Below are 11,893 nucleotides of genomic sequence, written 5' to 3' on the forward strand. Positions count from 1 at the left end.
CTCACGCTGTCTTAATAAGTTCAAGACTAGTCTCAGATGCTCTTCATGTTCCTCAAGGGACTTGTTGTAGATCAATATATCATCAAAGAAAACTATAACAAACTTTCTAAGGTAAGGCTTGAATATTGCTTGGAAGGTGGCCGAAGCATTGGTTAACCTAAAGGGCATGACCTTGAATTCATAATGCCCTTCATGTGTTCTAAATGTTTTTTTGTGGATGTCAGGACCAAACATACTTATTTGGTGGTATCCAGACCTTAGGTCTAGCTTAGCGAACACTATTGATCCATATAGTTCATCTAAGATCTCATCTATCAGTGGAATTCGAAACTTATCTTTGATTGTTATCTCACTGAGCTTTTTATAATCAACACAAAACCTCTAAGAGTTATCCTTCTTCTTGACTAATAAGATTGGAGAGGAAAATTGGCTATAACTTGCCTGTATGATACCAACAACTTTCATTTCCTCCACTAGAGATTCTACTACTGATTTGCACATAGAGGCATCTGTAGGGTCTCTAGTTTGGGGGTATTGAGTTAGGAAGTAGAGGGATGGTATGGTTAAGGGACCTTTGTGGTGGTAGAGATTTGGGTTCTTGAAAAATATATGAGAACTCTTGTAGGATATTCTGCATATGAGTGGGTATTGAGGTAGGAGTAAGAGATGTTGATGTAGAGATGGAGAATAACTGATCCACAATGCCATATGTGTTATTCTTAAAGAATTCTTTAATGCACTTGTACTAATCATTTTCAAAGTAAGGCCTTCTTTAACACCAGTTAAGGTGACCTTCTTCCCTTAATGTATATAACTGGTACATAGCCTCTCAAAATTGAAGGTTACATCACCAAGAGCCCTAAGCCAGTCAGCTCCTAACACCATGTCACACCTACCAAGTGGCAGCAATCTTAGTTCCACAAAAAACTTGTCTCCCTGCATGGACAATTGTAGCTGATTACACACCCATGAGCTAATAGTTCTTTCCCATATTGGCCACTGTCACTAAGAGATGAGCAGTGAGTTCATCGCACTCTAGCTGTTGGGCCAAGTTGGTGTCAATGAAACTGTGCGTGATGCCAATATCAATTAAAATAGAGATAAAGATAAACTTTTTCTTAAGAAAACCAGGAATCCTGATTGTCTCACTACTAGAGGCATGTTGTGAAATTTCCATGTCTGACTCCATTGGTGACTCTTCAGCCTTTTCCTCCTCATCACAATGTTCCATTTATGGCTCAACATCACTTTCCACTTCTTCAGTTAGTAATATGAATAGCTGTTTACACTGCCCTGACATATATGGATTATCACAGTTGAAACAAGGTTCCTTCCTTCTTCTGTCATGTATTTGTTCATAAGCCAGTCTCTTGATTGGAGGGTAGATAGGTTTTGAATTGGGGTTTCTCAAAGGGAGAGATGGTTTAGTGAATGAAGATTTTGTTGGAACCACTGGGTTATTCTTTGAAGATGATGTAAAATAAGTGGTGGTGGGTTGGGGTCTAAAGCTGGATCTGTTTTTCTTTTGTTAACCATCAACAAAGAGTTCTTGCATTTTGGTTAAATGGAGGTTTTAGAAAAAGTGGTTGGTTTGAACATTTGAATGGTGTTTTTAATATCTTCCTTCAACCCACTCATGAAACTTAGCACAAAGTAAGATTTAGTGAGATGTGGGTTCTTACAAAGCATAATAGCCTTTAGGGATTTAAACTTTTCAAAATATTCTTCCACAAAAGCTAATTGAATCGACTTATTAAACATTCCAACGTAATTATCATTTGCCAAATCTTCGATCGAGCACAAATAGCTAATGAAAAATGAGACCAAGTTATGATCTTTACCTATCTGGTAGTCTCAAAACCAAGAATCTGCTTTACCCTATAGATAAAGAGATGTTGTATCAACCTTCTCCAACTCTTCAATATTCTTGATGATGAAAAATCTCTCACACTTCCTGATCCAACCTCTTGGTTGTCGCTATCGAACCTGGGAATGTCCAACTCTGGTGGTCTGTGTGAATCCGAGTGATGATGATTCCCGTTGCGTAAGCTTGACTCACAATCCAGTGTTTCGGAGTAGTCACATGCTCGTGACTCTACCTCTCTCTCCTTATTCTTATCCTTGCTCAATAATTGCAGCAAAGCAGATTGTATATGGGGATATTTTTTTGAGCAATCTCTTTGATACTTCCCATTATCTTCTCTGTCCTCTTAATTGATGATATACGTTCTTCTGCGTCCTTAGAAGCAAGAGATGATTGTGACGACACCTCCTCTGTCATTTTAGTAAACAAAGCTTTCATTTCCTTAGAGTGGTTATCAAAATTTTTCTCAACATCTCTAAAACCAGGTCCTGTCATGATGAATCTATACTGCTCAGATACCAATTGTTTTGATAAACAACTAATATAACCCTAATTCACACAATAAACTCAAAATTTGCCTCCCATTCGAGAGCAGCCTCTTCTTATCTTCTCATTTCTTAAACATGAAAGGGATAAAAGACTGAATAAATAGTCCTCACAGACCCTAAGACAAGATCTCATTCTAAAACGTACCCTGTCCGTCCACTACTAATACTAATTAAAACATAAACAAAGAGCTACTGAATTAATTAATGAACTAGCTTTACTAATAATTAAGCTGTACGTAACATTTCTGCTATCCGCGCCCACCCTTTGAACTGAGACACCTCATCTCAAAAGTTGAGTACTGCCAGTGCTGTGCCACACAACATCATAATAAAGTTGTCCTGAAACCCCTTCCCTTAGCTTTGAATAAGCTATAGCTAAGGAAAATCTCTCACCATGGAGCTTGGCCTAATGGTAGCGAAATACAACCATTAGGCTGTAACAAAGCGTGCTTGACCTGATGGTTGGATTTCGCTACCATTAGGCTGTAACAAAGAGAAATGGCTTTACCCTGGCCTAAGCTTTCTATTGTTTAGCTACCATCCGAACAGGCACATTCCAGTCCAGCCCAAACAAAATATTTAGGGTAGGTAATCCAGGTGTCGATCCATGTTGTCGGAATCAATCATCCTCAATGTTCTTTGGCCCGTGTGAAAAGAGATAAGGTTATTCGACAGTGAAAAAGTAAGGGATATTTACTACTAACTGGGTTTAAGTCCACGCTTAAAAACCTACTCCTCCTATACTAAAACCCTTTCAATATCTCCTCTTCTCTTTCTCTCTCTCCTCAATACACAGAGAAGACTCTCTACTGGGTAAGAGAGAGAGGAAAAACAGCGCCTCCATCGATATTTCAAATATCCATCCATCCTCTCATTAATCAGAAAAAAGAAAAACCCTAATTTGTTTCAATGGATTCTTCTCAGCTTCAGCAAGCGCAGATTGCTGCCATCTTAGGTCCTGATTCAACTCACTTTGAAACCCTAGTTTCTCATCTTATGGCAACAGGAAATCAACAAAGATCAGAAGCTGAATCTCTATTCAACATCTGCAAACAAGATCATCCAGATGCTTTATCTCTTAAACTTGCTCATCTACTTCAATATTCTCCACATGTTGAAGCTAGAGCTATGGCCGCAATTCTTCTAAGGAAACAGCTTACTCGGGATGATTCTTACTTATGGCCTCGTCTTTCACAATCAACACAATCAGCTCTTAAATCTCAACTTCTAATGTGTGTTCAAAATGAAGAAGCAAAACAAATCTCGAAGAAGTTATGTGATACGGTTTCTGAGCTTGCCGCTGGTATTTTGCCTGAAAATCAATGGCCAGAATTACTTCCTTTTATGTTTCAATGCGTTACTTCTGATATTCCACGTCTTCAAGAGTCTTCTCTATTGATGTTTGCTCAGTTGTCACAGCACATTGGAGATACCCTTATTCCACACATTGATACTCTTCATAGAGTGTTTTTACAGTGTTTGGCTTCTTCTTCTAATCCAGATGTTCGAATTGCTGCTCTTGGAGCTTCTATTAATTTTGTGCAGTGTTTGACTAGTCTCTCTGATAGGGATAAGTTTCAAGATCTTTTGCCGGTGATGATGAAGACGTTGACAGAGGCGTTGAATTCTGGTCAAGAGGCGACTGCTCAAGAGGCGCTTGAGTTGTTAATTGAGTTGGCTGGAACAGAGCCAAAGTTCCTAAGGCGGCAACTAGTGGATGTTGTGGGATCTATGTTGCAGATTGCTGAGGCAGAATCATTGGAGGAAGGCACTAGGCACCTTGCAATCGAGTTTGTGATTACTCTTGCTGAGGCGAGGGAAAGGGCTCCTGGTATGATGAGGAAACTGCCGCAGTTTATTAGTAGATTATTTGCGATCCTGATGAAGATGTTGCTTGATATCGAGGATGATCCTGTGTGGCATAAAGCTGATACTGAAGAAGAGGAGGATGCTGGTGAGACTAGCAATTACAGCGTAGGACAAGAATGTCTCGACAGACTGTCTATTGCTTTGGGTGGGAATACAATTGTTCCTGTTGCTTCCGAGCTTTTGCCAGTATTTTTAGCTGCACCAGAGTGGCAAAAACACCATGCTGCCCTTATTTCCCTTGCTCAAATTGCAGAAGGCTGCTCAAAGGTATTAAGAGTTCATTCATTCTATATCACTGTGAAGTTTAAACTATTGTTGATCGATTTATGATGGGTCATGGGTGAGTTTGGTTATTGACATATTGAGATGTGAAGTTCTGTTTGCTGAAATTGTAGTTTCTTTTGTAGGCTGTTTATTTTCTCGTTATATATTCTTAGTCCGGTGTGTTTCCAACTGCATTTCTTGCTCAGTTATCATGTTTCATGTTACAATATTCTTCTTTTGTTTCTTTCTGCGGTTCAGGTAATGACGAAAAATTTGGAGCAAGTGGTCAACATGGTTTTGAACTCATTTCATGATCCTCATCCTCGTGCTAGATGGGCAGCTATTAATGCGATTGGGCAGTTATCTACGGATTTGGGTCCTGATTTGCAATTACAGTACCATCAAAGGGTGCTACCAGCTCTTGCATCAGCTATGGATGATTTCCGGAATCCTCGAGTTCAGGTTAGTGGGTTCTTGACTTGTTTTTTTTTTTTTTTTGGTGCAGTTTACATTACCACATTACTTCGCCTTTCTTGCAAATTTCCCTCAAACTGTAGCTGCTCAGTGTCACTCAATCACTAGTTCACTTTTCCCGCAGCTGTTCCTACTAACTACTGTAGGAAATGTGTAAGATGGATCAGTAAAGCAGCACATGCAATGGCTTGTAAAAGAATTTATTGGATAAAGAAGTTTTGGTGAAGTAGTAGTCGGTTATATGGAATGGGTTTATCATCACTTCATTGGACACTATTCTGTTGTTTAAACAGTTTAAACACTTTGAGTGGCATAATATCAAATAAGAAAGAATAGCTGAACAAGTTAAAACCAGTAAGACGAGCAATAAAGGGGGTTATTGGTAACTTTCAATCTCTACAAGAATTTAATAAATTGCTGAAATCAGAACAAGACTTGTATTTATCGGATCATATTGTCAAACTGAGTACACTCGCAGGTAGTTTGTACTTGTATATTTTGTATGAGTTCCGCTCCCTCAAGCACTCGGTAGTGATAATTTTGTTGTGTGTCCACACTTTGTGTGTTTCTTCGTATGAAACACCTTTTTTTGTATCTCTTTCTTATTTTTATATTCTCACAGGCGCATGCTGCTTCAGCGGTCCTGAACTTCAGCGAGAATTGCACCCCAGATATTTTAACACCTTATTTAGATGGAATAGTGAGCAAACTGCTTGTCCTCTTACAGGTGCGATATATTATCAATTCCCAACTCTGTCGTGTTTCTTTCTTTCTTTTTTTTTTCTTTTTTTTTTTTTGCCATGGAAAGGTGTAAAAGTAAGTTCATTTGATGTCTGCAATGCAGAATGGAAAGCAAATGGTGCAGGAGGGAGCTCTGACAGCTCTAGCATCAGTAGCCGATTCATCACAGGTACCTTAGGGTTCTGCTTCCTCTGTTATCTTATGTTTCAATTGTGGCATCTGTCTCTGCTTGACGTTTTACGTGTATCTGTAGGAGCAATTTCAAAAATATTATGATGCTGTCATGCCTTATCTCAAAGCTATCTTGTTGAATGCCACTGACAAGTCTAACCGTATGCTCCGTGCCAAATCTATGGAGTGCATTAGTTTGGTTGGAATGGCTGTTGGGAAGGACAAGTTCAGAGATGATGCTAAGCAGGTTAGTATAAGTAACTAGATATCTATACTAAGTATGCTTTCAGTTAAAGTTAGGAGTTCCTTTCTCCCCGTCCTTGCAACCATTTATACTGCTTTAGCAGTCTTCCCAAGATGCACTCAGCCAACTGCTTCAGGTGATCAACTTCATTGGAAACACGCTATGGTGGCAGTCCACCGGTTACCATCCATCCACTACAGCAGCAGTCTCATGCAGTTACATTTACATTTTGTCCTATCTCTTTAATCATTTTGCCACATCTTTCTATCATCGGTATTTTATCCTTAAAGCAAACGTGGTTTACCTTCTTTCTTATCGGTTATTAGAGGAACTATAATAATTTAGAGGAACTACAATAATTAATTGGCATGCACAATCTGTGCCCTCGTTTGGAGCTTTTCCCAAGTCACTTTCTCCAATGCTTTCTGTAATGTGGCCGACTACCATATATGTACTCTTCTTGCTGTTTCTTCAACTTTTAAGGATATCCATATACCAAACTCTTCTTGATAAGTTTTGATTTCCTTATTTATTCTTTTTATTTTTGTTATATCATCTTTGTTTCTTGTCTCATGCAAGGTTATGGAAGTTCTCATGACACTGCAAGGAGCAGAGTTGGACACAGATGATCCCACAATTAGTTACATGCTGCAAGTATGCTCTTTTTCATTACAGTTGTCTTAATCTTGCTTAGATCATGCACTTTGTTGTAAGTAATTTAACCATGTAAATAAATTTACTTCATAATCGGATTGCAGGCGTGGGCGAGACTCTGCAAGTGCTTAGGACAAGATTTTCTCCCTTACATGAGTGTTGTCATGCCCCCATTGCTTCACTCTGCTCAACTTAAACCTGATGTGACCATTACCTCTGCAGACTCGGATGATGATATAGATCAATCAGATGATGAAAGGTCTGTTTTTTCGTTTTTGAACGTTTAATATAATATATCAGTTTGGCGACTCGTGCTTGAAAATGGTTTGATAATTTAGTTTAAAGGTTGAATCGCTCGTACTGTTGGTTTATTTGTGGAGTTAAGGGTATTAATAGTCTTGTGGAGGTGACATAGATTCGACTACAACCCACCTTTAGAATATATTTGGCCTGATCTGTCCAAGAGTTTATGGGATGAATAATTCTTGTTGACGGAGTTTCATAATCGTTGGATTCAAGTGCACGTAACCACTCGTGTGTGTGTATGTGTGTCTGTGTGTGTAATTTTCTGTTTCTTTCTGTGGATCGTTTTTCTTAAGCATTACTTATCATAGGCTAGTTGCTCCGACTGAGGAGAGGTAAATTTTAGCAAGATATTTCATTGAAAAGTCTTATTGCTTAATTTAAGGAATGCATTTCTGCTGCAGTATCGAAACAATTACTCTTGGAGATAAGAGGATTGGAATTAAGACTAGTGTGTTGGAAGAAAAAGCTACCGCGTGCAACATGTTATGCTGCTATGCAGATGAGTTGAAAGAGGGGTTCTACCCATGGATTGATCAGGTTTGTTAGGATTCCCATTATATTCGTAATGTATGCTTCTCTAATATTACAAGTGTAATTATATTTTTCTCTTTATAAAATTGCAGGTTGCTCCTATTTTAGTTCCACTGTTGAAATTTTATTTTCATGAAGAGGTTAGAAAGGCTGCAGTTTCAGGTATTAGCACGACTCATAATGTTTTCGTGTTTAGTGTCTTTTTTACTGGTGTAGTTGAAGAGCATTTTATATATGTATGTCATCCGGTCCTTTTCATTTTTCTGGAAGGTTTAATTCTATACTTGTTTACATGTATTCCAGCTATGCCTGAGCTTCTACGTTCAGCCAAATTAGCTGTGGAGAAGGGGCAAGCTCAAGGTCGTAATGAGACCTATGTTAAGCAATTGTCTGATTATATTGTACCAGCCTTGGTGGGAGCTCTTCACAAGGTCAGCCTACTGTTCTATTTCAAAATAGTAACACTTTTGACCTGTTGGTCCATTACATTGCCTTTTCTTTTCACTTGGCTGTTATCATTAGGTTATGCAAGTTTATGTGAATTGCAAATGGTTTTGCAGGAGCCCGAAACAGAAATTTGTGCAAGTATGTTGGATGCGTTAAATGAATGTGTACAGGTATGTCGTATTTTTTTTTTAATTTCAAATTTTGCACTGAAAGCCAAACATTATAACACTTAAAATAATATTGACAGTTCTGCTCTTAAAATTTATTTATGCACCACTTCAATGTCAGTCTGATACTGAATAAGCAAACAAAACCACCTAGTAAAAAAAGATCCATAGTCCATGAAAAGCTACCCAAAATGGCCCCATGACAGATTATAAATAATCTTCTCTGCAATGCTAACTATATTAGTTGCTCAGTAAGCAGAATATGTAAGCTTACTGCATCAAAAAAATCCATCATGGGGTTATTTTGTTTGCTTGATGAATTGTGGATTTTCTTTAACATTTGTTTGTTTATTTAGTATCAGATATTGTTTTAGTTCGGGTTTGGATAATCTTGATCATGTTTGATACCCGGAAGAATTTCGCTTGTTGTTCATTTTGGTAACATTTGTATCCAGCAGCTTAGTTTATTCTTTTTTATTGTATTGAAAGGGAAAAATAATAAACCAACCATGTGTTGGATTTGACCCTTTGTAATTCTTGATAATTTCAAGTTACGAATCCTAACAATTCCTCATTTTCAGGTTTCTGGAACACTCCTTGATGAGAGTCAAGTAAGATCCATTGTGGATGGAATAAAGGAGGTAATTACCGCTAGCTCAACCAGAAGACGAGAAAGGGCAGAGAGGACCCAAGCAGAGGATTTCGATGCAGAGGAAGGGGAACTGCTCAAAGAAGAAAATGAGCAAGAAGAAGAAGTGTTTGATCAAGTTTGTTTTCAGGGCACTTGGTCTATACTGCAGTAGCTTTAGTTGAATAAACTTTGATTCTGTTTCTAATCATGCATTTTTCCTTTTCTTCATCCAGGTTGGTGATTTGTTGGGAACTTTGATCAAAACATTTAAAGTCTCTTTTCTGCCCTTCTTTGATGAACTTTCATCATATCTAACACCTATGTGGGTAAGTTATTTACTGGAGACATTTGCAGTATCTTATCTAGCCATTTGCTAAAATATGTTGTGGTTTTTGACATCATCGAAGTTTGCGTAGGTTGTACCTTGCACTTATTTGGAGTCCAAGTCTTTCATTTTCTGTTTTATGTTCTGATTCTTCCAATATACAGGGTAAGGATAAAACAGCTGAAGAGAGAAGGGTTGCTATCTGCATTTTTGATGATGTTGCTGAGCAGTGTCATGAAGCTGCTCTCAAGTAAGCACCATATAATAAGGTTCAATTTCTGAATGTTGAGATTACGTTTTAATCAAATTTATTTATTTTACATTTTGCTGACGCAGATATTATGATACTTATCTTCCGTTCCTATTGGAGGCTTGCAACGATGAGAATTCAGATGTTCGCCAGGTTCGTTCTTTACTGAGTCCAGTTGCAGTTTCTATCTCTTCTTTTTATATGGATCTCATATAATATGAAATACTATCTTCAGGCTGCTGTATATGGAGTTGGTGTTTGCGCAGAGTTCGGTGGAGCAGCGTTCAAACCTCTAGTAGGAGGTAACTTAATTTTAATGGACATTCTATAAACTATTTGCTGTGGGTTCTTAATATGAACAATAGTAATTGTTGGTAAAAAGATAAAGAAAAGTGTACTCACTTGTATTGGTAATTTACATTTCAGAGGCCCTTTCCAGGCTAAATGTTGTGATTAGGCATCCAAATGCACTATCTACAGACAATGTTATGGCGTATGACAATGCTGTTTCAGCTGTTGGGAAAATATGCCGGTACCATCGTGACAGCATTGATTCATCTCAGGTATTAGTTGCACTGAAGGCTCATATTCTTGGTTATTCGTCTTCATAACCTGACTTTTCAAGCTCATACTCCTGTATGCACTTCTCAGTGAAGAGGAATTTGAGTTCCTTCTAGCATGACGATTGCTAATTAAGATCATGGAAGAGTTCGGTCCTTTTCGTATGATACATCTTTCTCTGTTATGTCTTTATATTCTATTTTTATAGTTGCTGATGCCTGGTTGTGCTTGTTTTTAATGGCGCAAAAACTTAAGTCAGCTATTTTGTTCGGCTCGTAACTCGATTTTTTTTTAATCTAGACCAGTTATGTTTAATAAACAGAATTGGTTGATTTTTACTATGGCGGAATCAAGTGTACGAATTCAGAGACGTAACATATGCATGTTGTTCTGTTGTCTGGCAGATTGTCCCTGCCTGGTTAATTTGCTTGCCAATCAAGGGTGATTTAATTGAGGCCAAACTTGTTCATGACCAGCTTTGTTCAATGGTCGAGGGGTAAGGACATCGTTATCACAATTGTATTTCTTTAGATTTCCAACTTTTTGTTATTTCCATGTTAGTGTGTTTCCTTCTTTCGAATGTGTATTATATTGATGATTGGCATATATTAACAGGTCGGATAGAGACCTTCTGGGCCCTAATAACCAGTATCTTCCTAAAATTGTTTCGGTCTTTGTGGAGGTAAGTTCTCCTTGTATACATATTTTAAACTATAGTTCTACTGTATCCATTTCTAAGTTATATCCGGCTGACCAAAAGTAAAAATGAGAAGAATAGTTGATATATTAATATCTAATTTTTTTTTATTTTGGGGATTCACATTAGGTTCTATGTGGGGGTAAGGATTTGGCAACAGATCAAACTTCCAGCCGTATGATAGTTTTACTGAGGCAACTTCAACAAACGTTACCACCTGACACACTGGCACAAGCCTGGTCATCCTTGCAGCCGCAACAACAGCTTGCATTGCAATCGATGCTCTCATCGTAGTTCCTTGCTAGGGTTGGTCGCAGAAAAATACTGATTGGTTCATTTGTGTCTATTACCCATTTTTTTTTGCCTATTGTATCCTATTTCCATCGGTTTTCTATTTTTCTGGCAATTGCTGTCCTGTTTGGTTGAGGTTCCTTTGTGCGGGTGAAACGATACAAGTTTTCGTGTATTGTGTATATTTCTGAGAGATTTCTTAATTTTGGTGTGGCTACGTGCCAACTTAAGTTTGTGCATTAAAACAGTCGAGCACCTGATGGTGGTATTTTTGCTTCTTCAACAGTGCTTTTCACAGATCGTCGTTTTTCAATTTTCAGTGATCTTGTTGTCACCATATATACAGCAATTAAAAATGAAAAGAGTTATGACAGTTCAATTGGACACACGGATTGGCAGCTCTGGATATTGTTTCTTTTGTTTTCATGCCTTGATTCATAGTCACAAAATCCACTGTAATGCGAAAGTTTGTCTAGTTCATCTTCATAAATCCGACAGTAGAAAGAAGAAAACTTAGTCCATAAGTGGTGGGTGCTAGCGATTGATAGATTAAATGTCTCGCTGATTCAAGCTGATGGTCCGATGGTTTGCAACCAAACGTCCTTTGTATCTTATAGCTGGCCTCTCGGTTTCCTAGTTTCATTGGAATACAGTTTCTTAATCCAGCATCTTAGATTCTCTTGATAAAAAATATATAAAGCCTTCTAAGAGTCTCGCATACAACATCAGAAGCTCTTCCTTAGACAGACAGCGTTAACAAAGCTTCTAACAGATCCCTCTCTGTTTTTCTGTCTATAATTCTCCTCTTTCTCTAGAGGTTATATTGTAACATCAGACTATGTGATGAACATGACGAAT

The 11,893-nt window shown here is 38.0% G+C and overlaps 1 protein-coding gene across 1 annotated transcript; it reads left to right on the top strand.

Annotated features, from left to right (window-relative positions):
• Positions 1 to 3,161: 3,161 nt before the first annotated feature.
• LOC113320336 (importin-5-like) lies at positions 3,162 to 11,408 on the top strand. Its single transcript, XM_026568250.1, has 20 exons — positions 3,162 to 4,548; positions 4,804 to 5,007; positions 5,642 to 5,746; positions 5,864 to 5,929; positions 6,014 to 6,178; positions 6,755 to 6,829; positions 6,934 to 7,088; positions 7,537 to 7,672; positions 7,759 to 7,828; positions 7,970 to 8,097; positions 8,227 to 8,283; positions 8,862 to 9,047; positions 9,145 to 9,237; positions 9,401 to 9,486; positions 9,573 to 9,639; positions 9,722 to 9,788; positions 9,913 to 10,049; positions 10,452 to 10,543; positions 10,663 to 10,729; positions 10,874 to 11,408. Exons 1-20 carry the CDS (start codon positions 3,322 to 3,324, stop codon positions 11,036 to 11,038), a joined length of 3,348 nt encoding a protein of 1,115 aa, XP_026424035.1. The 5' UTR covers positions 3,162 to 3,321; the 3' UTR covers positions 11,039 to 11,408.
• The last annotated feature ends 485 nt before the right edge of the window (positions 11,409 to 11,893 follow it).

This window comes from Papaver somniferum, chromosome 11, assembly GCF_003573695.1.
Source record: "Papaver somniferum cultivar HN1 chromosome 11, ASM357369v1, whole genome shotgun sequence".
Lineage (NCBI taxonomy): Eukaryota > Viridiplantae > Streptophyta > Magnoliopsida > Ranunculales > Papaveraceae > Papaver > Papaver somniferum.

Coding starts and splice junctions, on each gene's coding strand:
- LOC113320336 (XM_026568250.1), top strand. CDS start 3,322: ATGGATTCTTCTCAGCTTCAGCAAGCGCAGATTGCTGCCATCTTAGGT. Junction 9,048..9,144: donor AAGAAGAAGTGTTTGATCAA/GTTTGTTTTCAG, acceptor TTCTTCATCCAG/GTTGGTGATTTGTTGGGAAC. Junction 10,050..10,451: donor ACAGCATTGATTCATCTCAG/GTATTAGTTGCA, acceptor GTTGTCTGGCAG/ATTGTCCCTGCCTGGTTAAT.